At 46.3% G+C, this 22,919-nt stretch overlaps 9 protein-coding genes and 1 non-coding gene across 10 annotated transcripts; 5 read left to right on the top strand and 5 right to left on the bottom strand.

Annotated features, from left to right (window-relative positions):
• Nucleotides 1-65: 65 nt before the first annotated feature.
• Nucleotides 66-1,667, bottom strand: F4822DRAFT_325761 (uncharacterized protein). The gene is made up of 3 exons (XM_051455549.1): nucleotides 1,081-1,667; nucleotides 430-990; nucleotides 66-371 (listed from the first exon to the last, which is right to left on the bottom strand). The coding sequence occupies exons 1-3, from the start codon at nucleotides 1,367-1,369 to the stop codon at nucleotides 223-225; spliced, it is 999 nt and encodes a 332-aa protein (XP_051312533.1). The 5' UTR covers nucleotides 1,370-1,667; the 3' UTR covers nucleotides 66-222.
• Nucleotides 1,668-2,328: 661 nt separating this feature from the next.
• Nucleotides 2,329-4,165, bottom strand: F4822DRAFT_411147 (alpha/beta-hydrolase). The gene has a single exon (XM_051458825.1). It carries the CDS (start codon nucleotides 3,652-3,654, stop codon nucleotides 2,479-2,481), a length of 1,176 nt encoding a protein of 391 aa, XP_051312532.1. The 5' UTR covers nucleotides 3,655-4,165; the 3' UTR covers nucleotides 2,329-2,478.
• Nucleotides 4,166-4,783: 618 nt separating this feature from the next.
• On the top strand, nucleotides 4,784-8,026 carry F4822DRAFT_325693 (aspartyl-tRNA synthetase). Its single transcript, XM_051455548.1, has one exon. The coding sequence runs from the start codon at nucleotides 5,161-5,163 to the stop codon at nucleotides 7,897-7,899; it is 2,739 nt and encodes a 912-aa protein (XP_051312531.1). The 5' UTR covers nucleotides 4,784-5,160; the 3' UTR covers nucleotides 7,900-8,026.
• An 875-nt stretch (nucleotides 8,027-8,901) lies between these two features.
• On the top strand, nucleotides 8,902-10,886 carry F4822DRAFT_445016 (polysaccharide lyase family 1 protein; the record flags this gene model as incomplete). Its single annotated transcript, XM_051463319.1, has 6 exons — nucleotides 8,902-9,050; nucleotides 9,105-9,249; nucleotides 9,309-9,411; nucleotides 9,465-9,724; nucleotides 9,785-9,932; nucleotides 9,982-10,886. 6 exons carry the CDS (start codon nucleotides 8,902-8,904, stop codon nucleotides 10,446-10,448), a joined length of 1,272 nt encoding a protein of 423 aa, XP_051312530.1. The 3' UTR covers nucleotides 10,449-10,886.
• A 230-nt stretch (nucleotides 10,887-11,116) lies between these two features.
• F4822DRAFT_t99 lies at nucleotides 11,117-11,205 on the top strand. Its single transcript has one exon. It is a non-coding gene; the product is annotated as a tRNA-Tyr (tRNA).
• An 843-nt stretch (nucleotides 11,206-12,048) lies between these two features.
• Nucleotides 12,049-13,169, bottom strand: F4822DRAFT_325645 (uncharacterized protein). The gene is made up of 3 exons (XM_051455547.1): nucleotides 13,161-13,169; nucleotides 12,784-13,110; nucleotides 12,049-12,726 (listed from the first exon to the last, which is right to left on the bottom strand). Exon 3 carries the CDS (start codon nucleotides 12,602-12,604, stop codon nucleotides 12,215-12,217), a length of 390 nt encoding a protein of 129 aa, XP_051312529.1. The 5' UTR covers nucleotides 12,605-12,726; nucleotides 12,784-13,110; nucleotides 13,161-13,169; the 3' UTR covers nucleotides 12,049-12,214.
• Nucleotides 13,170-13,833: 664 nt separating this feature from the next.
• Nucleotides 13,834-15,836, bottom strand: F4822DRAFT_325630 (uncharacterized protein). The gene is made up of 2 exons (XM_051455546.1): nucleotides 15,547-15,836; nucleotides 13,834-15,488 (listed from the first exon to the last, which is right to left on the bottom strand). Exons 1-2 carry the CDS (start codon nucleotides 15,631-15,633, stop codon nucleotides 14,550-14,552), a joined length of 1,026 nt encoding a protein of 341 aa, XP_051312528.1. The 5' UTR covers nucleotides 15,634-15,836; the 3' UTR covers nucleotides 13,834-14,549.
• A 2,796-nt stretch (nucleotides 15,837-18,632) lies between these two features.
• Nucleotides 18,633-19,529, top strand: F4822DRAFT_431621 (glutaredoxin; the record flags this gene model as incomplete). Its single annotated transcript, XM_051461506.1, has 2 exons — nucleotides 18,633-19,140; nucleotides 19,204-19,529. The coding sequence occupies 2 exons, from the start codon at nucleotides 18,633-18,635 to the stop codon at nucleotides 19,527-19,529; spliced, it is 834 nt and encodes a 277-aa protein (XP_051312527.1).
• Nucleotides 19,530-20,954: 1,425 nt separating this feature from the next.
• Nucleotides 20,955-21,617, top strand: F4822DRAFT_431620 (uncharacterized protein; the record flags this gene model as incomplete). The annotated part of the gene is made up of 2 exons (XM_051461505.1): nucleotides 20,955-21,139; nucleotides 21,203-21,617. The coding sequence occupies 2 exons, from the start codon at nucleotides 20,955-20,957 to the stop codon at nucleotides 21,615-21,617; spliced, it is 600 nt and encodes a 199-aa protein (XP_051312526.1).
• Nucleotides 21,618-21,875: 258 nt separating this feature from the next.
• F4822DRAFT_431619 (uncharacterized protein) lies at nucleotides 21,876-22,371 on the bottom strand (the record flags this gene model as incomplete). Its single annotated transcript, XM_051461504.1, has 2 exons — nucleotides 21,876-22,100; nucleotides 22,174-22,371. The coding sequence occupies 2 exons, from the start codon at nucleotides 22,369-22,371 to the stop codon at nucleotides 21,876-21,878; spliced, it is 423 nt and encodes a 140-aa protein (XP_051312525.1).
• Nucleotides 22,372-22,919: the final 548 nt, after the last annotated feature.

Here is a 22,919-nt window from a genome sequence, read left to right as displayed (position 1 = left end):
CTGCATGTGAAATCTGGATAGTTGTCATGATGTTGAATGCGACCGGGGTACTCTTCGAATTGAGAGTTGGGATCGAGCTCTGGTGATGAGCACGAGCCGGTGCACCGGCCTGAATTGAAATTATTCTATTATTTATAAGTATCCTTGTTATTCCTCGTTATGTATATTCATAAATTTCTTCTATGCGAGACCACAGTGTAGTCTATTAGATCCATCTAACTTTTATGAATCCGGCGGCTTTTCATTCTCTTGATGGCTCTTCCGTTTCAAGTCAGCCATCCAACGTTTTTTCTCGATCCTGAGACTTCTGCGGGTCCACAATACTGTTATGAACGTCCAGACGATAGTGAAAACAAGTGGCGCGCCCCAACCTACGAGAATTCAATTAGTATCATACGGGGATAAGGGATTGAGAAACCGATAACTCACCTATGCCGTAGGCAATTTCCTGGGGTATGGTCCATACGACGGCTAACGAGCCGGCTCCGACAAGTATGGATCCAATACCCCAGAACCAATTTAGGCCCTTGATCAACTTCCTAAAATCCTTGCTGACCTTATATCTGCCTAATAATCTTTCTCTATATGTCTTCCCCGCACCACCATCGACAGCGACGACGTCCTCAATAAACGTTAAGAGTACGGGAGGGATCGGCGCTCCTTTCGGTGTCGAGCTAACCTTACACGTAGCAGGCATGTTTTTCATGTCCATAACACCAGTTGACAGAGCAAGAGAGCCCACTTCGATGAAGAATAGGGGTAGTGGCATGGCGAGGGGACGGACTAAAGGCTCGTGTGGGATAGAGGCGCCGATTAAAATCCCCGTCATCACCGTGTAACCGATAGACAGGGTAGTATGTGTGAAGTCGAAGCGCCAGCGCTTACCGTTTAGCGGTCGATAATAGTCATCTTTCATAATCAGACGCCATGAACGGTGGGCAAACTCAAGACCCGAAACGATGCCGAAAAATGAAGTAATGATTGCGAAGACTAGATGCCATGTGTAAGTACTTGATTCTTAGAAGGCATGCCTCCATATTCATGATATGTTTCAAAGGTAGAGATGTTACGGTTACTTACGAATGCCATGTCTAAGAGTAGTGTCGTACCATAATGGGTAGAATAGAACAAGTGGCAATATGCTTCCTTCAAGGACTAGCAGGCCTCCAACTAAGAAAAGCTTCTTCTTGTGATCTAAGAGTTGGTAATTGAGTCGTGGTAGGCCGGGCAACTCTTGGCTCGGATCGTTGTTTGCGATAGCAGAAGAAGCGGACGAACATCCGGACTCGTCCGGACCGGAGGACGCTGGAGGCGGGTCTAGAACGGCGTTCCCATTTTCCAAATCATCGGTTGCCATATCGTGACTCATCAAACACCGGGATCTAGCAGAGAAAAGATAAAGGTAGAAAAAGAGACGAAAGAAATGGTTGTGTCTATACGCGAACTGACACGATCATTCGATCATTCGCCGATGGAAAGTAGACTCTTAAAATTTGTGGGAAATATGGAATGAAACCCCATTGTATGGTTGAGTTAAGGGAGAATTGTGTATGGCGTCTAGGATTTGGATGGAGAAACTGGATGAAGTGACTGTAATATCTATCGATGAGGTACGTACAAATACGAATACTGACGAAAGCCCAGAGAAGAAGGTGATGACGTTTTCACTTTGAGCTTAATCGCAGGGATTACCCTTACAGGAGCATTTGGTCCTAAAGTAAACTCCGAACGGTCCGCTACTGGTCCCTGCAGCTTAGTACGATCTATGAACCAATCCAGTTCTAAGATGCACCGATACAATAATCAATTCTATTATTCACCCATAAAATTGATTTTATTGTTTGTAGAAAGTGGAAGTCATGCCTCAGAGATATTATGAAGACATAGCCACACAAATAGATTTCATCACAAGGAGAATTATTGAAAGTTCTTTGAGATTTCTAGCTCAAGGCTCGGGCAGGTACTTCAAAATACATAAGCCATATGTAAGAATCGGGTTAGCTAGTGTAGGACTGCATGAGTAGCGCTGGCACTTGCGAAACCCGAGACCTTGGCGTGGACCCACCACTGAAGCTACGGGATGACGTAGGGAATCCCTTGCCATTTGTGCCCGTTGCAACAGCTTACAAGAAATCTTGTCTTAAATCTAGCATTGTATCGCGATGTTATGCAGAAAAGACGATCGCCAAGTAGATGTGATATATCCCTTCCTATATAGAGAGGTCAATATATTCCATTATATGTCAAGAGGTGTAGATGATTATTACGATTCATCAGTGATGATGTTGTTAGGTACTTGGCATCTTAGGGGTGTAGATTTATAGGCGTGATAGGTGTAACAATTCATTACATTAGGGTACTTACTTTAGTAACGTGAACTCTAAGCACTTGCTCTTCTCGCAATGCTTGACAATTTCTAAATAGTTACGCTTAAATGGTATGTACATGATGTAGAACTTATCAACTTAGTGCGTTCGCTCATTCTGATCCACTCTCGTCTTTTGGCTTAGTTTGTAGTAGTGGGGGAAATTTTATTGGAAGATGGAGAAGTGTATGCGTTTCCTCTCCTTCAAACGCAATCCTAAGCTTTCGGCAACATTCTCCATATAACTTCTCGCTCTTAGGCGGGGGCTTCATAGGATTTGGTCCCTTGTCCCAACCATGAGCTACGCCGGGTATCATAGTATAATAAACATTTTTCGAGATTGGCGGCTTGTGTAGCCGTTCCGCGAGCGCTTGGCCCTCGTGTAACAACATATCCCATTCGCATGTGTAAAAGATTACCGTATCTGGCATGCTTTCTATCAGCACATCATCCGACGCTCTTGAAGGCGATAGAAATGGATGCGCAAGGTCCAACTCGGGGGGAAAGAGATAAGATGCATCGAAGAGGTTCGTGAGTACCGGCGGCAAGGTTGCTTCAGGTCGAAGAGCAGATGCTCGGCGTTCAGCGCGGCTGAGGGTGTAGTCGGTGATCGGATACCAGGTTGCGATGGCTACAATGCGGTAATCTGGAACCTCTGTCGTTTTTCGATACGCCGATACGCGAATGGGCGCTGTAAGGGCAACATTCCCGCCTGCAGAAAAACCGGATGTTGCTATTCTATTGATATCGATTCGAAGCTTCGCTGCGTTCTGGATAACATAAAGTATTGCATCCGCACCGTCATCGACAGCTGTGGGGAAAGGGTATTCAGGCGCCAATCGGTACTCGACTGAAATGAATACGGCGTGGCATTTTTCGAGCACGAAGCGCGCAAATCTCGCATCGTCCGAAGCGTTGCCTAAAGTAAAACCACCACCATGGAAGTTCACGACGACAGGCCACTTCTCACTAGCAGCATCTTTGATATAACCTTCGGGTACATAAAAGTAGAGGTCGAGTTGACCCTTCTTAGACGCCAAAGTGGAAGGGATTGACTTGATGAAGTCTGGATTGGGTGGTCGAGGAGGAGCGAGGAAGTGTAAGCCCATTCCAATACATTGTAAAGATCTCCACCAGCCAGCTGTCATCCGGAGGGAGAATCGCGAAGGAGGAGCTCCTGTTTTATCCTTTGCCTTCTTTGGTTTTTTGTCGGGTGGTACTTGGCCTTCGGCTAACTTCCCATCTGGATTGCTAGTTGTAGGGACAGGGATACCCTCGACGGTTTGCATTTTGAGGTCAATTGATCAATTAGAGAGGCTGTATTCCTAAAGATAGATAGAATAAATAATTATAGTTGCATCGTACGAGAAGACAAAGAAACTAAACGAAAGTATGGTCTTCACATAAATTTGTTGTTTTTGTTTTGTGACACATGAAGAGTTCATAGCGCTTGGGTTAGGTAGGTGGCTTCTAAAATCATGCAGGGGATCTTACGAACAGCCTTGGGCCTGGGTAACCGGCTTCCATATCGGGAATATCTGACGATAAATTCCAAGTTATCTAGGATGATCTGTCAGGAGATGTGCTAACAGAATTGCGTGGGCGCATTGTGTCAAGTACAAATGTTCAAGTATCGATATGACGTTAGTTGATCAGGGAAAATTGGCTCGAGTGGTCTGCTAAGCCTTACCCCGGACTCCCGGAGTTTCTCTAAAATTTTAGCTCCCTTGGCCGATTACCTAACAGATGTGGCGTAAACAAATCTATGGCGGGAATTTATGTGTGAGTATGTGGCTGATGGTATGCCGAGGTTTCTGTTTCTACCTAGGTACCTAGGCACCTAGGCAGAGTAGGACTTCGCATCCGGATAGCAATGGAATTTCTTTCCCAAAATTATTCACATTTCGGTGTATGACAAACGTGCACAAAGTACGAAGAGATTTGCTTCGGATAGTCGGGCGAAGAGAATCAGAACCGGATCGAATTGTAAGACCAAAAGTGATGGCGGTTCGTGATGTCATGAGTCTCTCGGACCCATAAAAGGTACACGATAAGAGGGCAATTTAAGTCACTTGTGGCGTCTTCGCTGTCACCACACCCCTGCATTAAACTCTACAAGTAGCGGTTTTGCCAAATAGGGATCGTTGTGGGAGTCATTCTGACGTCTGATTGGTCGAACTAATCCATGCTTTTCCGGTCGATTCGCTCCGGGCCGGCTGGGAGTGTAGTGGTTTCGTCACTGATGCATGAAAATAGCTAGGAACCTCGCTATTTTTCAACGATATTTTTAACAGAATTCCTAGATTTCCCAAGATTTTTTTTCAGGGGAAGAAAAACAGTTGCCGTATCATCCATGCAAGTAACAAATAAAGTACTGCCTTATTTTTCATGTGTTTGAAATAGGTGGAAATACATACCTGTGCGTGCTTATTACATACGTCTGCATGCGTATGGCCGCAGAAGCCGAACTCTTACCTAGTAATTCCCAGAAGAATCTACTAGTCAGGTCCAATAAACCTATAAACTATCAGCCGGGTTTCCGCCAAGGTTCATTATAAAGTTGCTAGTGACTTCCATCGGTTTTCAAGCCGCCATCTACCCGACTTCCCCATCTGATAAACCGACCTACTACACCTATCGCACTTATCGTGCCTATCTCCTTTCCTCTCCTTATTCTACACATCACCGAGGCACCACCCTTCGGAATACTGCGCTACAATTTGCGAGAACAGCGCAATCGCATAATCCAACATACTCTCATTCCTACAAACGATACCCCCCATCGCGACGTCATAATGCCTTCTATAAGGTTAAAGAAACCTCTCCTCCTACTCAACAGAGTAGTTGGTCACACAACTGCCAAGAATCACATCACAAAAATTCATCTCGGCGACACGGATGGATTAGACGAAGAGACGAACAAGAAGCATCTAAAAGCAATATACGAAAAGCGAGCGAAGAAAGAATTACAAAAGGAGGAAAGAAAATCCTTACAAGCCAAACGCAGAGAGGAAGAGGAAGCCGCATTATCATCCGAGCCACCAGAGCTACGAGAAAGCTATGGCACGCTCAATGACGAGAAATTACCTCATTCCTTTCGGCTCGAGAATCTGACGACCGATGATGTTGGTCAAACGATCAGTTTCAACGCGCGACTTCATCATGTGCGGTCTGTAAGTGCGAAGCTGGCCTTCGTACTTCTACGCCAACAGGTTGATACCGTTCAAGGTGTTTTACAAGTCCGCGAAGGCGTAGTGTCGGAGAATTTTGTACGATGGGCAGAGCATTTGAATGCTGAGTCCGTGGTACACGTTCGAGGGACTGTGCGCACTCCACCAGAGCAGATCAAGACATGCAGTATACATAATCTCGAGATTCTTATCGACAGCATGCACGTTTTAGTTCCAGTGGAGGAACCATTGTCGATTGATGTCTACAACATGGAACAGGTAGAAGAAGACGTTGAGACTCACGAGAAGCAACTTGCCGCTTCTAACCGAGTTCGTACTGCAAACCGACTTATCTACCTCCGAACCCCAGTAATGCAGAGCGTCTTTCGCATAAGATCTGGTATCTGCAACATATTCCGATCTACGCTAGAAGACCAAGGATTTATTGAGATCCAAACACCTAAACTCCAGCCGGCCGCAACCGAATCCGGCGCGGAGGTCTTCAGAGTCAATTACTTCGGCCGGAACGCTTTCTTAGCGCAAAGCCCACAATTAGCAAAGCAAATGGCCATCTCTTCCGACTTTGGTCGAGTTTTCGAGATCGGACCAGTTTTCCGAGCCGAAGACAGCAACACACATCGCCACCTAACGGAATATACCGGTCTAGATCTGGAAATGGCAATCCACGATGACTACCACGAAGCCATGGACGTAATTGACGACATGTTGAAGGCCATTTTTAAGGGTGTATACTCGCGATACCGCAGAGAGTTAGATAACATCAAGACCAAATTCCCCCATGAGGATCTTGTCTGGCTAGAGAAGACCCCGCGTCTCACCTTCAAAGAAGGAGTTCAACTGCTCAATTCCTCTGGATGGACAGATGATGACGGTAAACCAGCTTCCGAGGACGAGGATTTGGGAACGCGTGCCGAAATTCGCCTAGGCCAGCTCGTCAAGGAGAAGTACGGTACAGACTACTTCATCATGGACAAATTCCCGACATCAGCACGTCCATTCTACACCCACTTAGATCCGAATGACGAAACGATTACCAATTCATTCGACATCTTCCTTCGTGGCCAAGAGATTACAACAGGAGGCCAAAGAATCAATAACCCACGTCTTTTAGCCGAGAGAATGAAGAAGGCAGGTGTCGACCCAGATGGCATGGAAGAATACATGCAAGCCTTCGAGTGGGGTGCACCACCGCATGCGGGGTGCGGTATTGGTCTCGAGCGTGTCATTTTCCTCTTATTAAACTTGGGCGATGTTCGCAATGCCACTTTATTCCCCAGAGATCCCAAGTCATTGCCTACGAAGAAACATGATCAGTCGGGCAAGGTCCCGTTCCCCGAAGCCGACACTATCCGCTACGCATTTGAGGGAGAACACAACCACGTCCAACTACCTGATCTCGAGAAACTTATCGTGAATTATGGTGATGCGACAAACACATCGTGGCTCGACGAGAGGTATAAGGTCTGGCGACACGTGGACACCGGAGCTGCGGTCGGATATGCCGAAGAGAACGGGTACGCGATGATCATGGGCAATCCACTCTGCGATTCGCGTCAGTACTCTATCGTCATCAGTGCTTTCCTCAAGCACTTGCGGAAGAACGAAGATCTCCGGCCAATTTGGATCCTAGTTTCTGCCCAAGTTGAAGAGATCCTCGGCGCGAAACTTGGATGGAGGACATTGACCTGTGTAGCCGAAGAGCGCGTAGATGTCGATAATGCGAACAGGGTAGTCAAGAAAGAGCGTCAAGCCCAAAAGGCCGAGATCAAAATCCACGAGACGCCACTTGGTCAACCCGTACCTGATGAAGTGAGGGAAAAGTGCGACAAGCGCATTGAAGACTGGAAAGAGGGTCGCAAAGGCCGTAAGCAGGTGCACATCACTGAGGTGCGACCGTGGGTGTCAATGGCACACCGTCGATACCTGTGGGCGGAAGACAAGAACGGCGAGATCGTCGGACTTGTCATCTTGCACCGCCTGTCGCCTGAACACGGTTACCAGATTAAGTTCGCCCTCGACTTCCCGGGGTCACCATCCGGCAGTATCGAGGCCCTCATTTCTCGGGCCATTCAGAGTCTGACATCTTCCGGTGTAAGCAGCGTAACATTCGGCGCGGGCGCCATGGACGAGCTGCTCATCGGAAGCAACCTAAACGGTATCAAGGCTAAGCTGCTAAGCCGTACGTATAAGACGGTAGCACAACAGCTAAAATTGATTGCCAAGAGCGAGTTCAGAGAGAAGTTCGGCGTTAAGCATGATCCGGTTTATATCTGCTACCCATTCATGGGTCTAGGCGTTTCGGGCGCACGAACCCTAATCAAATTCTTCGAGGACGAGATGTAGACGGGTTTTTCATGTTACGAGACATAGTGTTTTCTTTTGTTGATTTGAGCCTAGCGATATTTTTGATTCGATTCGATATACCAGGGTAGATGATCTGGACGCGTGGATTTTTGATGATTGGTTTCAAACTTAATGATGATAGATACCCGTTGATGGTAATGCATCTTTAATAGAAGAGAGCTTAATAGAAATAAATCACTGCTCAAACTGGTGGAACTTTTGCCTCTTTATCGTAAATGTTTGAATGATCGTAGATGACGTCTCAAGTCAATTCATTCTCCATTGAATCGTCGCTGCTGACGAAATGTGCCGCACGTCAGAGCCAGTCGGGTGAGGCGGAATACGATACTCAAGATCCACTGCTGGATGTCAAAAGAGGAGGCTCTGTAGTCGCCCGGTCTAGATCGTATACCAATATGATCTTCATTCGCCTAGATCTATATTAGAAAGCGACAGATTATTTGATCTGATTGAACTAGCATCTCCTTAGAAGTTGTAGTATACGTTGTGCATACCTATAGTAGAGGAGGTGTTGTGGTCCCGGCCAAGGAAACTAACCACCTTGGCGGAGAATATCACGGGAAAACTTACCCATGAAATCCCACAAAAGACGTCAACGTCTCAATGAGCATATCGAAGGTATAATAAACCGTCTTAAGCATCTCAAATAGTTCAAGAAAACCAGTGTTCCGATGGGCCACTCCTCGAATTTCGTATAAATACTGCCCAAGTTTAGGCTACTAACGGACCCCTGGCTCCGTCGGGGTGGTATACGACACAAACCCGGGTTATTTTATCCAATCGTGACATCGGGCGCCGCCTCTAAGGTACTATGGCAGGGCATGGTTCCCCATATCTCCTTAACGCCGGCCGGAAAAAATTATGAGCGACGATGGTGACCCGGTCGGCGTCGGGTTATATCAGTCCATTTTTCCTGTCTTCATCGCGAAGCGCCTCGATGTATTTCTTTGATGTCTAAGCCGTTTATGAATTGTCGCAAGTATGGGTATCCTGAAGTTTCTAGCGACTGCGTGTCTCGCGACGCTTATTCCGAGCGCGTCGGCGCTCCTTGCATTCCCCGGAGCGGAAGGGTTTGGAAGAAACGCGGTCGGTGGTAGAACGGGATCAGTCTACCACGTAACAAACTTGGAGTGGGTACTGCTAGAAGTTTCTGTGGTGCCGGGTTGCTAAGTAAGGCTAAATAGTGACTCGGGCGCGGGATCGTTTCGCGATGCTGTGTCGAAGTCGAATCGCATTGTCGTCTTCGACGTAGGAGGAACTATCAAGATCAGCAGCCGAATCGCCGTATCAAAGAACATTTATATCGCTGGACAGACAGCTCCGGGAAATGTAAGTCCTACAGATATTTTGTGGAGAAGTAGTTATCGATGTTGACTGTTCGATCTAAGGGAATAACCGTCTATGGCAATGGCATGTCCTTCTCCAATGCTAACGATGCCATCGTGCGTTATATCCGATTCCGCATGGGAAAAGGTGGCGATAAAGGCAAAGGTATTGATCCCCTGACATGTTACGAGCTAATCCACGACTGAACTTATCGGTAGATGGCATTACTATCGCTGAGGGTAGTACCATGATATTCGACCACGTGTCGGCTGCCTGGGGTCGCGACGAAACGTTCTCAATCAACGGTGCTGTGCATAATGTGACAATACAGAACACGATCATCGGTCAAGGATTAGAGACCCATTCTTGCGGTGGATTGATGCAATCGGACTACGGTATTAGTCTTTTCAGGAACTTGTACATCGACAACAAGACGCGAAACCCTAAGGTCAAGGGCATGAATGATTTCCAGAACAATGTGAGTGCACGATGGCCTATGTGAATCATTAGCCTATGATGAGCGCTAACCGTCTATAAGGTTATCTATAACTGGGGAGGGGGTGGCGCTTACATCGCTGGCGACAGTGATGGCCAGAGCTACGCCAATATTGTCAAAAATTACTTCATCTCTGGTCCGAGTTCCAGTGTGTCGGCGTTCACACGAGGAAACGCTAACTTCCATGGCTGTAAGTGTATTGCTTTTACGGGACCTTAAGTAGAAGCTCATTCCACTAGATATATCCGAGAACTACTACGACAGCAACAAGGACGGTACCCTCAACGGCTCTCCCTTGTGTACTGAGGCGTCCTGTTACGGCGGTCTCGACATTCAAAAGTCACGATTCGATTATCCAGGACCGGGTAAAGTTCTATCGGCGCCCGACGCTCTGGCATACGTTCTTAAGAATGTTGGAGCCAACTTTCCCGCTCGTGACGACGTGGACAAGGGTCTCGTAGCGGAGGTCCAGAGTTACGGGAAGAAGGGCGAGCTAATCAGCGATGAGAACGCGAGTTCCGCGAAGAGTTTGGAGAGTGGCATGACTGTAACCGCAGCGACGGACTCGGATGGCGATGGTATTCCGAACGCGTGGGAAGAAGCGCATGGCTTGAACTCCCATGATGCGAGTGATGCTATGAAGATTAGCAGCTCTGGGTACGTGAACATTGAAGTGTATCTCAATTCACTTGTCCCCTCTTCATAAATAGCTAGGGTAGTTAGTGCATTAGCTACTTATATGCAGGCGTAGCATCTTGTCTACCATTAGTTTCCTTATGTCCGGAATGATAGGGTGCGTTCTAGATCCTTGATTCCAGACTTGGGAATCGATCATCCGAGTACAAGTACCGAAGCACAAAATATCGCATCGTGGTTTATAAGCAGCTCTAGTATTGGTGAATGAAAGATCGATGGCGCCAGTAGTCTCGTAGTGTCCGATAAAGGAGACCGAATCCAAGTCGCGATCGAGTCTCAATGATAGCTTCATCAACTAGTTTGCTAGTAAGTGAATCTCGGCTTCATCTCTCGGTTCTCGTTCGATTGTCATTCCTAGAAGGATTCCGAGGCCGAATCCGAAGCCGATGCCGCATTTGCTCCACCAACCTTGTCTCATCACTCGCACAATGGCATGATTAGATGTGATGAATGCGACACGAAAATAACAGAGGGCAGGAAATTATGGGGCAAATGGATTGACCCATCTGTGCGACCCACCACCTTGCTTCGGTTAATTCACGGTTGAAAATGGCGCTATTTGTTTAGACAGCTGCAACCGAACCAAAGGTTATAAGCTTGCCGGTAAAACCCTCTACCATCTTCCCCTCGCTAGGAAGCCCACTTCCTCTCCAGAGTAAGGAACAACCACAGCTCCTCCCCTTGGTGGTCTAGTTGGTTATGGCGTTCGGCTGTAATTGTCACAAATTGTTACCGAAATGTCGCTGGTTCGATTCCGGCCCGAGGGATCTTTTCTTTTTGACTTTTTTCTTTTTTTCAATCTTCGATCGCTTTTTGTCCCCCTTTTTATAATTTCTATTGATCTAGTCCGCAATTAGTTTCCTGTCGCACTCCTTCTGCTGCAAACGCCGTACTGTTTCAGCGATCTGATTGCCATCTAATATTAAATCCTAAGTGCTACAATTCTACTCAATTATTTGCGACAGTCCAATACTCAATTCAACCCTCCCATATCATTTCCGTAAATACAGCCAATCCATTAATACTAATTAATCTTCTGCAATCCTCATATACACCATCTCTAATACAAAAAAGGGGAGTGCGTGATAGCTCATATGCTGCTTTTTGATGTAGACGCATCCAAGGTGCACACCGCCAGACAGGGGTGTTTTTATACTCTAAATAGAACGTTTGGTATGAAAAGAGCGGAGTGCCACCAAATGGAATGGTTTCAACTCATCATGGTCCCCTTCCAAAATGGCAAATGCTACTCAGGCAAAGCACGAATTGAAGATCGTATGCGACGTTTCATGAGTTACCTTCTAGAATGAGTCATTTCAAGATATTAAGTATGGTACGTGTGTATAATCTCAAAAGAAGCGATGCTGTCGTGCCCCTTTCGAGCAACATCATTGGAATATCGGCATGGCCATTACGCAAAAGGTCTCTTTGTCTGCATTAGCTGAAAAGTAACGATACGGAATAATACGAATCAAATTAATATTAACTTATGCACCTAAATAACCAAGAAACCATCGCGTTTGTAAGGGTATCCCACAGCCGTCATCATTCTTCGTAGATAGATATTCATCAATGCCATCGATGCCGCCCCCCATGTATCCAACATCGCTGTAGTCGTCACATAGGGGATTCTGGAAATCCTACCAAACGGCACCATTCCGCTCTTTCGGACCATATTCCGTTGACTCTGCATGCTAACTTGACCCCAACATAAAACAAGATTTGGCGTATTCAAAACAAATCGAAAAGAGGAAAGGCCCTGCCGCTACTACCCGCTTACGTCCTACTCAGGGGACTCGAACTCATGGGACCATGCTCGGTAGCATGGTCCTTGGTCGCTAGGCCATGGTCTCGGTCGTATTTCGAAGTAGGTGGGCTACCCATCTCCTTGAAGGTCTCCTTGATTCGCTGCTTCATCGATCGCTTCTGCTTCGTATCACCTTGGCTTTTCTCCTTATCGTACGAGTATGTCGTAGATTCGGAATACGTCGAGGCTGATGAAGACATGACGTTTGATGGCTGTGATTGTGATTGCTTGTGATAGTTGTGATATAATCCAGCTCGCCTTTTTTGCTCTTGTTGATGTACCCAGATGAGTTCCGGGTTGGTTATCGCAAGGGCTGACGAGAAGGAGGCCGCGGTGGTGTGGTGACAGTTTCCGCACATTGTGACGGTGGGATAGGGGTTGCTCGACTTATATATCCGTAATCTAGGTAGATAATCAGGTAATCTGGCGGTGAAAAGATAAGACTCGCAATATGGATCGAATTAAGATGTATGTTGTGATACTACCTGATGTGGTTGATGTTCGCGAATATTCCTGTCCTGAGAAGAAAGGCACCTACTATATATATTGACACTCCCATGACTAATTCACTGTTGAAATGGACGGGGGCTGAATTGGTATCGATGACACAGCCTAGACTGGGTAGGCCACCATAAGGCGTAAGGTGTAAGGCTGTGTGAGCGGACTATTTCTTGCCTGGGTAGTAAGAGTCGGACCAATGATGCCTGCCAAGACAAAAATGGTGTTGTGAATTTGGCCCATTCTGGTAATATTCCGAATTGTAAAACTCAAGAACAAAGTAGGGACTCGTCAACTGATGCCGCAATCTGTGCATTTGATGACTGCATAACTCGGCTGCCTTACAGGTCCCTAAGATTCTGATTCCCTGTTCATCAAATTAGCTGTCACTGGCATGTGCAATTTCAGGCATCCAACCCCAATTCAAGCCATGTTGAACCCGAGGTTTACGAGTTTGTCTTGGCGTCTACGCAGCCTTCAATCCAAGCTACTAGATATTGTTGTCCAGCCCAGCACCAATTGAATGGCAACTAGACCGTAAGCTACCAAAACACCCATGTATAAAGGTGGCTTGCGAAACCGGACTGGACCTCTGACTCCCCACGATTCAACACCGAATTGACGCGTCCCGCATCCTTGGGGATGTTAGCGTGATTCACCAGTCTTTATGGGGGACAAAGGAGGGGAAATCCCATCAAGGGTTTGATTAGATTATTTGGAGGAGCCGTTCCCGGTCTGACCGGTGACTCACGCGAACCCCGGCCCGCTCAGGGTAGGAGCCGAAGCTGACGTACGGGAGCCGAGGAGACCGTCCAAGTCCGTCTATCAACTATTCATAAAACTAGACCAAAACGTCAAATAATCTCGCTTGTAAATTCCTTTTCTTACCTTAGCTGTCTCAATTGATTGTTTTTTACCCCATCGGAACTCCAATTGTGGCTATGCGGGTGACTATTCGTGATGACTGCTGTCTGCCCAATAGCGAGTTGAGTCAGGCGCCAAGAGGCTTGCAGATTATAGTATAATGTACAGAATTTTTTACGCTTTTTACGCCATTTTGCGCACCTTATGCACTCGTATAATGAGTACAGCATCACTTAGGTAAGCGACGTCAAGAACAGCCACATATGTCATAAGAGGCGGGTGTATCTTGCGTGAATGACTTGGAAGGCGCCCACGCTAGCCTCTTTCAGGTTCACATCAACAGAGCGATTGACTCTTTATCTATTTCTCCCCATGTCCTCAATCGCTCATATACAGACCATGCTACTATTTTCGAGTGTATGCTAGAATAGCACGACTCCCCTCGATCGTATACTACCTTGTCGACATGGAATACCCAGACTTCAACGCATTCCTGGCGGGATTTCGTCTTGGGATATCTATACCTACGATTCCGGTTGGTTCTTAGGCATTATAGGTGATCGGATCAAGATTTGGGTTTTATGAATTTCATTGAAAAAAATCGCTAATATCATCATCGATCTGCTCTTCTAGGTCTGCTGCCCGCTGTCCGCTATAGATCCGCTATGATTTCCGACAATATGTCGCTGTATGTGGGAAATCACAGAGACCTGAAGCTGACCAGGCCCGCCGACGCTGAGATGGCTGGTTCGGAAAAAAAAATCTATAGCCCTGCATAGAATATGCATAGGAGATTTTTTTTAAAAAGAAAACAAACGAAAACACAACTATAATCCCTTAAATGCAAAGGGTAACCCGACGCCGCTCGCTCAATGCCATGCACCTCACCCTATCCCCTCATCCGTTACTCTCGTATCTCATATTATAGCAACCCAGGACGGTTTAGTCCTGGGTATCAATCTCCATTCCGGTGTCTCCTTGTGAGGCTTGCTTGTGTTGAGAGTCCTCGTCGGCGCCCTCGTCAATGCGCTCGTCCTCGTTGACTCCGGTGATTAGGTCCTTGACGACCTTGCGTAGCGACAAAATGCTGTTCTCGGGGGAAGAGTGCAGTTCGTTAAACCGCTCAATCAGTCCCGATTGTAGACTAGGGAGGGCGTCTTCTTCTTCGCCAAGCTCGAAGCCAGTGAGTTCGACGAGGCCAATATTCTCCATGCCGTTGGTAACCGCCCGCCAACCAGCACCTCCAAAGAACTTCGCCCATGTGAACCATGAGCCGTGTCGGAGCACACACTCCTCCACGAAGACGACGCGCTCATAGAAAACCGGGTCCGAGTTCATCCACTTCCTAGTTGCATAGAGGTAGCTTGCGCCGAGGATGTTCTTCAGGTAATACATCATTACGATATCCTGGGTGGGAAGACTCTTGATGTACTCGAGCTGGAACGGGCGAGCGGGGTAGTTGGTGTAGGGATCCAAATGGCGGACATCGTCGACTAGGTCGCTCAGCTCGTAGTAGTTAGAGATAAGCATCTCATAACCGTAAATATCTACGGGCTCGCAGTCGTTCACTGCGATGTCTGCGATGTAGTCGCATTGCAGCATCGCACGCTTCAGAAGGGAGAACAAGTGCTTCTGCTGCTCGAAAGTCAAGGGGCCGAGACCCGGAGGCGATGCGAGATTGACGCAGGTCGGGTTGCTGAGGATCTGGTTGATCCGAGACTCGCGTTTCTCTAGCTCTCGGCGCATCTTAAAGGTACCGTACTTGAGACGCCGACGCGATTGGTCTGACGAGAGTACATGTCCTCGCGGTTGAACGATACATTTTGCGAGACTAGCCTTGGTGATAGAGCGCTGGTAAGCGATGATAATCGAACGTAGTCGCTGTGTTCGGTATCTGGTTAGTATATTGCTGTCTCTGCAGAAAGGGGATGATTATTACCTTGTTCGTTCCCATCAAAGCTAGTGTTGTCTTGACGTCCGCACATCCAACTATAGCGAGGAATACATCGTTTGGTAGAGTATCCATTTTGTACAATGTACAGCGATCTAGAAAAATATAATATTTTTCTTTTGGAGGATATTCTGTTGCAAGAATTGACGAGATGATTTAATTTATAAGAATGAGAGTGAGAGAACAAGTAAAGAGGCAAGCGTATGGGTGGTGATGCTACCTTGATGTTTTTGTGGAAAATGAATAATTGGGAAGATGGAAGTCACTGAAATTTAATTCTCTAAGCACCTTTGAGATGTTGAAGGGCAGCAAAAGAAATAAAATCAGTACTGTTTATTGCTATTTCCAGCTGGAATCAAGCTAAATAGCTATGGCCACAATGATGGATGAATGGACAGTGCATAGAAATATGAGTCGTTGCAAGTAGGATGCAAATGAGTAAGTTGTAGTAGGTCTTAAGCCGTGCAAAGTACACTAGATAATGTACCTTGATGGCAAACTGCACTTACAAAACTGGAGGTTGCCTTTCATTGCAATTGACGCAAGAGCCATCAAGGTCAATTGCTATTCTTTTGCTTGTGACCAAACATTGTTATCCATGGGTATTCCTAGTGGCACTGTAGCGCGCTTTGAAAAACAGACTTATTGTTGAGGAAGTTGGGAAGGGACTTCGTGAATGGCCACAAAAACCAGGGATTAGTCATCTTTATTTGGGATGAAATATCGTAGTTGCGAGTTCCAACTGTGGATGAGCAGCCACTCGGGCCACAAACAAGGTGGACCGTGCAAGGTAATATATCTGGTCGCTTCCTTGGTAAGTATGCCTATCTGGGTAAGAGGGAACGGGATCGGAGCTTGATTTTGGTATTTCTATGGTTCTGTGTCGATTTTCCTGGTATTACTTAGGTAATATGTCGCTGTATAAATCAATTTACTCGCTGTATTTCCCTGCTGTAAATATCTAGGTAATCGACAGCTCGAGTTACCTACCTCATATGTAGGTACCTAGGCATCTAGGAATAAAGAAGTTTCGAAGATACAAGGACTAGAATTTATCTATGAATACGGCGTGTTAGTCCTTCCAGCAGTACTGGCAAGAACTTACTAACACATCCAATCGCTTTTGTCTAAATTCCTCGAGCTAAGCGTTTTTGATCGGGACGCATTTACGCGATTTGGTGAGAGATTACGAGGGCGGTACGAAATGCGCCAGCGCCCGAAATCGTGTAGAATTCCGGGATTGAAGCTAAAGAAACGACATTTTTATAAGCTTTTGTCTCTGGACAATGGCATTATGATGCGATCTGACCCATCCGGACGGGCATAGTAATAATTCGATGGGGATTCCATGATTACTAGCATAATACCCCGCAGTATAACCAGCGATCACGACATCTAATATCGCGGAGGAAACCTTCACATCCATAAGCCACGTGCTGAGGCGTAAAAGCTGGAAAAAAGAGAACCTTGATGGAAATAAATCGTGCGGAAGCGGGTCGGTATTCATTAGAGAGCTCCATGGGACTCCTTAGTCGACGGTTACACGAGGTAACATAAGTCTGTCTTCAGTTAGTTTGGAATATTCGACTGCGCGTAACCGGAGCCAGCCTTATTGTATTGCTATTTATTTTACCATCTATCTCGTCGCATTTATGTAGTCGTACAGGTACTCTCGATTCTCGAAAACTAATGCAGTGTGCCGAACAAGATATGAGCATTATATCAAGAAGAACAGGCATGTTTGAGGGTTTATTGAACCACCCGCATACCATTTAATATAATTTGAGGCTGGGTTGATGTAAAAAAGAAGTATTGTCAAGGGGAAAAGGGGAAGGGGGGAAGTTTACCCCGGATCTGCAATTATCGCGGCGAACTTGTCGGGAAGCCTCGACTTGTCCAGGCCAGGTCCCCCCTTTCCCCTTGCAGATGACCTCAGTCTAGACCTTATGTAAAATCGATACTCCGATAAGTACTTTTTAGATGGAAGCTACGCCTAATCAAGTATACAGCTTAAATATTTTATCCCTTACGTGAGCCAAGGTTTATTAATTTTTTGGGAAGCTGCAAGGTGAAAGCTTGACCAAGAAAATAATTGCCGATCCAACCTGCCAACCAGGGCTGCGGGGCCTAAGGTAGGTCACCGGATGCACTGATCAGTTTGCGGAACGAGCTATTGTAGGTACGTACAGAGACAAGTACAAGGGGTTAATACAAGGGGTAATCCACCAACAGGCCATGCAAGCCTAGGCCGCCCGACGCGAGTTAAAGTTTTGAACCACAGTCGAAACCATTTTCGTCATTCCTTACCGTTCCTTACAGTTATCGCCATTTCATGTTTCAACTGCCAAACCAACTCTCTGCTAAATCCACACACACATCTTCTCTTATTCAACTCATTGAATTCATTCAATCCGTCTTTGGTGGCAGACAAACAGTAGCTTGGCAAACCCAGTTATAACTTTTTCTTTGCCTCTCCTTACCTTTTGATGAATCAATCAATTTATAAACCAACCAATCAACCAATTATCTGACCTAGGCGGTGTTTCCCACCTACCTAGGTAGACTACGAATTATCTACCCGTGGACCACTCCTTTGCTTTTAACCTCTCTAGTGTAATTGTCCGTGCAACGATTTAACTAAGCTACCTACTTAAGTAGTGACGTGTATACGCTCGAGGGTCGCATTTAGCCGCGTCAATTCAGAAAGAGAAAAATAACGTCTCGTTGGTATCCAGTTCTTTGCCAGATCGCCATAATCAGCCCTGTCAACCCTCCAACAACCCCGGCCTCTAAGCTCCACGTCCCGTTTCGAACCTTCTTTCGATACGCAAATCCCGAACCAGCTTGTCCTTTTCTATTCTGATAATCCCGCTCGAGCCGACCAGTGATTGGTAATTTGGACTGATTGCTGCTATTGCCGACGACGTCCTCTAGACGATACAGAGGCATGTTTGCGCCGGCTGTCTCATAGACGCTCGCAAACAATTATACACATTTTACTACGCCCGAGCTTCTATCATATGCGTAATTCTCGAGTACATACGTAACGCGCGATCGCTCTTAATCTTACCATCATGCCTTCCGCCAGAAGATTCCGCCTCCTCACAATGGTGGTGCTAGCCGCCGTCATCACTACACTATACTTTTCATCTAAGATGCGGTCGACCATTCCTCAAGACACTCGAACGGTACAAGATTTCTTTGGCAAGACTATGAATGGTCTAGGCCATCAACAAGGAGCCGGCGCGCAAGTTGTTATGAGTGGTAAGGGCACGACTGTCGACTCGACGGTGAAGGATAAAGATGGGGATGGCTCTGTTGATGAGGATGACGAGCAATTAGCAAAAGAAATGGCCGGTCGACTGAAAGCGGCCGAGCAAAAGGCAAAAGATTTAGCCAATGCTAAGGCACCATTAAAACCAGAAGCTCCAAGCGATATTGTCGGCGTTGGAAGTTCCGCTGGAGGGCAGAAGAAAGGCAAACCCAAGGCGGATGCTAAAGAGGCGGAGAGTGATGTACAAGAGTCGGAAGAGGACCACGAAATTGACGTGCTCCTTGACAGCATATTCAAAAAGTCGTCTGGTATGATCAATACCCTCCCTTTTTTTTTTTTTTTTACTTATACCATTGCTAACAAGTAATTAGTCGTAATCTTCTCGAAGTCGTACTGCCCCTTCTCGAAACGCGCAAAGGGTATCCTTCTCGAGAAATACTCTATCGACCCTGCCCCCTACGTTGTCGAGCTTGATGAGCATCCGAAAGGAAAGCAACTACAAGCCAGACTAGGCGCTATGACCGGGCGTAAGACGGTCCCCAATATCATGATAAATGGTAAGAGTGTTGGCGGTAGTGATGAGATTGCTGAATTAGACTCGAGAAAAACATTGATCGACAAGTTCAAGTCTTTGGGAGGGAAACGATTGTCTATGAAAGAGCGATTCGTCGGAAGCGCTAAGGAGAAGCAGCAGTGATGACAGATTCGCTCACAATTACACCAAAATAATGGATCTTGCTCAGTGGAATCAATTCAGGGACACGTGGATATGGAATGCGGTAATACGGGTGACCCGTTTTGATCTGCATGTACGGCGTTGGGGGGTTTGTTTCTTTACCGGATGTCATCATATTTAGATATTTTGGGTCTGACACGAAAGGAGGCTAAGGTATGGCCTCAAATCTTAAGATCCTAGATTCATAGTTCTAGGACACCTGACGGTGTATAGTAATGTGCCGGAGCAAGTACACCCGCATACTGTGTACCTCTTCTTTAGGTATTCTGTGCAAGGGTCTACGTGATGGACTACCGTGAAGGTACACAAATCAATCCCTTTGCAATTCAAAGCTGGGAGACGTTTTGGGTAACTGGTCTATTTGAGATACCTACCAGTTGAGCAGGAATGAAATTCAATAGCAAATATGCTATGCCATGACTTATAGTACGAGCCTTAAAACATTGAAAAAAATTATCTACATGTAAGTTGCCATTTTACTCTCCTATGTCTTGTCATGGCCATCTTGACGAGATTATGCTAGAATTGGCGCATGTCCGCGCTATTAAAATAGAACTGAAATACTTACGTCATCAGAAATATCATACGGACTATGGACTGCTGAGTCATCACCTTGCTGCCAGGATGTTACATAATCTTGAGAGATCAACGATGACATAATCAATTCTTGAATTATTCATGTTTAAACATCCCATCCTGATCCCTTTAATCCCGCACATCGATTCTCGTTATCAGCACACAGCGATCATACACAGCATAGTATCTTCTATCGAACTCACCTGCACGTGAAAACATGCCGTTATTACGGTACAATGCCGAGAGCTTTGGTGATCGGTGTTGTGATTACGTAACAATGAGGGTAGCGAGTTTATTTGACGCATCTATTGTCGACGCATCTAGCGCCGATACGCCATGCTAACTTCCCATTATTTACGCGCATATTCTTAAACCGCACAATCTAGATTCACGAGTATTCCTTGTAGGGTAATGAAGGCTTCATAGACCTGTACTCGATGTAAGAAACAAGTCAAAACGCCAAACAATGACAGTTCATATTATGTAAGCAAGTATCAAGAAGCGCTTTTCAACAACTCATCTACAACCCTCGGAACTCAATCGATATTCTATAGAACGCAAATCCAATATCTCTTTGATGGAGCCTCTAACGCGTTTAAGTTCGAAACAGGGGTGTTCAAAGCGGGTAGCTAAGGACAGCTGCCTGGGGATAACTTCACGCTCAATCTGGACTAGCCTCTGGCTTTGCTTGGCCTTCTAATTTCCGAATTTGATGATATTTTCCCACGGCCCCTTCAGGTCTATTGATTCATTCAAGCTTACCACACCCATGATTTGATATCTACCCGTTTTGTTTAACGCGAAGCCACCATGAAGGTTCATTCTAACTTGAGGGCCTTCATATTCACTCTCTGGCTCACCCAAACTGCAGCAGTATTCCTTTCCAAGACTGGCAACATCACACTCTTTTCAGATACCAATTGCCAAGAACCGGTATACGTCAATTCCTTCATCCTCGGCACCAATGTCTGCGGCAAGGAGGATTCCGCCACACCGTACCTCGATCCGTTCGGTTCATACCTTCTGAATGAGTTGCCCTAGTGTAAAAATGGCAAAAGGCCCAGTTTCGATATCTATAGCGACTCGGCATGTACTGATATGATGACGTCAAATTCACCCGAAATTGCACCCGATGAGACTGAGATCGAGAATCCTCCTTGTGTTGCACCCGGGGATTTTAAGGGGATGGCTTTTGTCTGCGAAGATGATGAAGATTACTCGTCCACGAGCACCACGCCTACTGCTTCAGAGGAGGCTTCAAAGACTACTTCCGTCACGACATCCGCTAGCACTCTTGGAACTTCATCTTCCGTGCTTGGAAGCTCGACATCAACAACCACAGCAAGTTCTTCCAATACTTCAAATAGCTCCTCGACAACACCAGTTCAAACGAGCGTCGCGGCGCCTATGATGGATGGAGGGATAATTATGAAGCTCGTATTGCTCTTGCCTTTCTTAGCGGCCACGATATGAAGGCATTTATATGTAGAAAGTAATACGAACGTGGATTCTTGGCGTCAAAACTACTCGTTCGCAAGGAACTTGGTGATATGGGAAAAGATGTTGTTTCGTGCGCTAAAAATTCAATCAGCTAGAATATCTATATCATTCCTCTTTATACCGTTCGATCAGACTCGCCACCCAACGCCCTCATCCGCTTGACAGCTCATGACGATATATTGCTAGTATATCTCCTCCCGCCAAACTCCATCATTCGTATCAGATTGTGACCTAATTGTCGGGTGGCGGGGGACAGTTGTTGCCAACTCCAGAGCCGCCTTCAGTCTCCTTACACGTGGTCAGCTGGAAGCGATAGGACTTGGAAGGTGCGGAACCGGAGATGTCGACACAACTCGGAGCTCCGGTGCCGGAGATTTCGGTGCAGTCGTTCTGGCAGTCGCATTCTTCGCCGGGCGAGTGGACAAGGTAGGCGCCGATAAAGTTGGAACCGTGAAGCTTATTCCAAGGACGTATTAGCAGGACATTAACAGAAAAGGGGCTAGGGGGTAAGAAAGAGAGGATATCTTACCTTGAATGACTTGCGACCTCCCTCGTGGGCTAAGCAGCCCGCGTTACCTAGATCAACTGAGGTACCGCAATTGACGCTGCAGGCGGTATCGTCGCAGAATTGCGCCCAAGACGATTCTGCGCCAGGATTGACGGCGTGGACGAACCCGCCGCCGCCGAGGAAGAGCATAGCTCCGGTAGTGGGAAGACTGAGCTTCATCTTGTTCGTGTATCAGATCGCTCTCTTGAAGAAAAAGTTCTCTAAAATATGAATTATATTGGAAAGATTAAGGTATTGTATTTGGGGGTCCTCTCTATCCTTTCAGGGCTAACAGAGATTGTAAATCCTTAGTGTTGAGAAGATTCGTATTTCTTGATTACAACTGGACATTAAACGACAATTTAAAGGTGGCTTGGATAGCACGTATTTATATCACGTTAGTAGATAACGCTACACCTGTACCCTCCAGATGGAACAACACTCTCGTGGATCCCTATTGTACCTTAGTAACACTGTAGCTGTATCCAAATAGGTGACAGCGGTATCGCAACCTACCCAGGTATAACATATTACATTACCAAACACCTTAGGATGATAAGAAATCTAGGGAGAATGGACTCGATGATTGTTTGTACTTCCAAGCAGTAGAAACCTGGTGTTGAAGGCTACTCGACATAGGATTCGCGATTACGTCGTCCTCTATGACTCAGCACTTGGGAGTTTCCCAGGCAAGTTTTGATTTTCTTCAGATGGAATATCGCGGTATT

This window comes from Hypoxylon trugodes (genome assembly GCF_022578975.1).
Source record: "Hypoxylon trugodes strain CBS 135444 unplaced genomic scaffold F4822scaffold_7, whole genome shotgun sequence".
Taxonomy (NCBI): Eukaryota; Fungi; Ascomycota; class Sordariomycetes; order Xylariales; family Hypoxylaceae; genus Hypoxylon; species Hypoxylon trugodes.
Note: the sequence above shows the minus strand (reverse complement) of the source record. Positions and strands in the feature narration are given on the sequence as shown.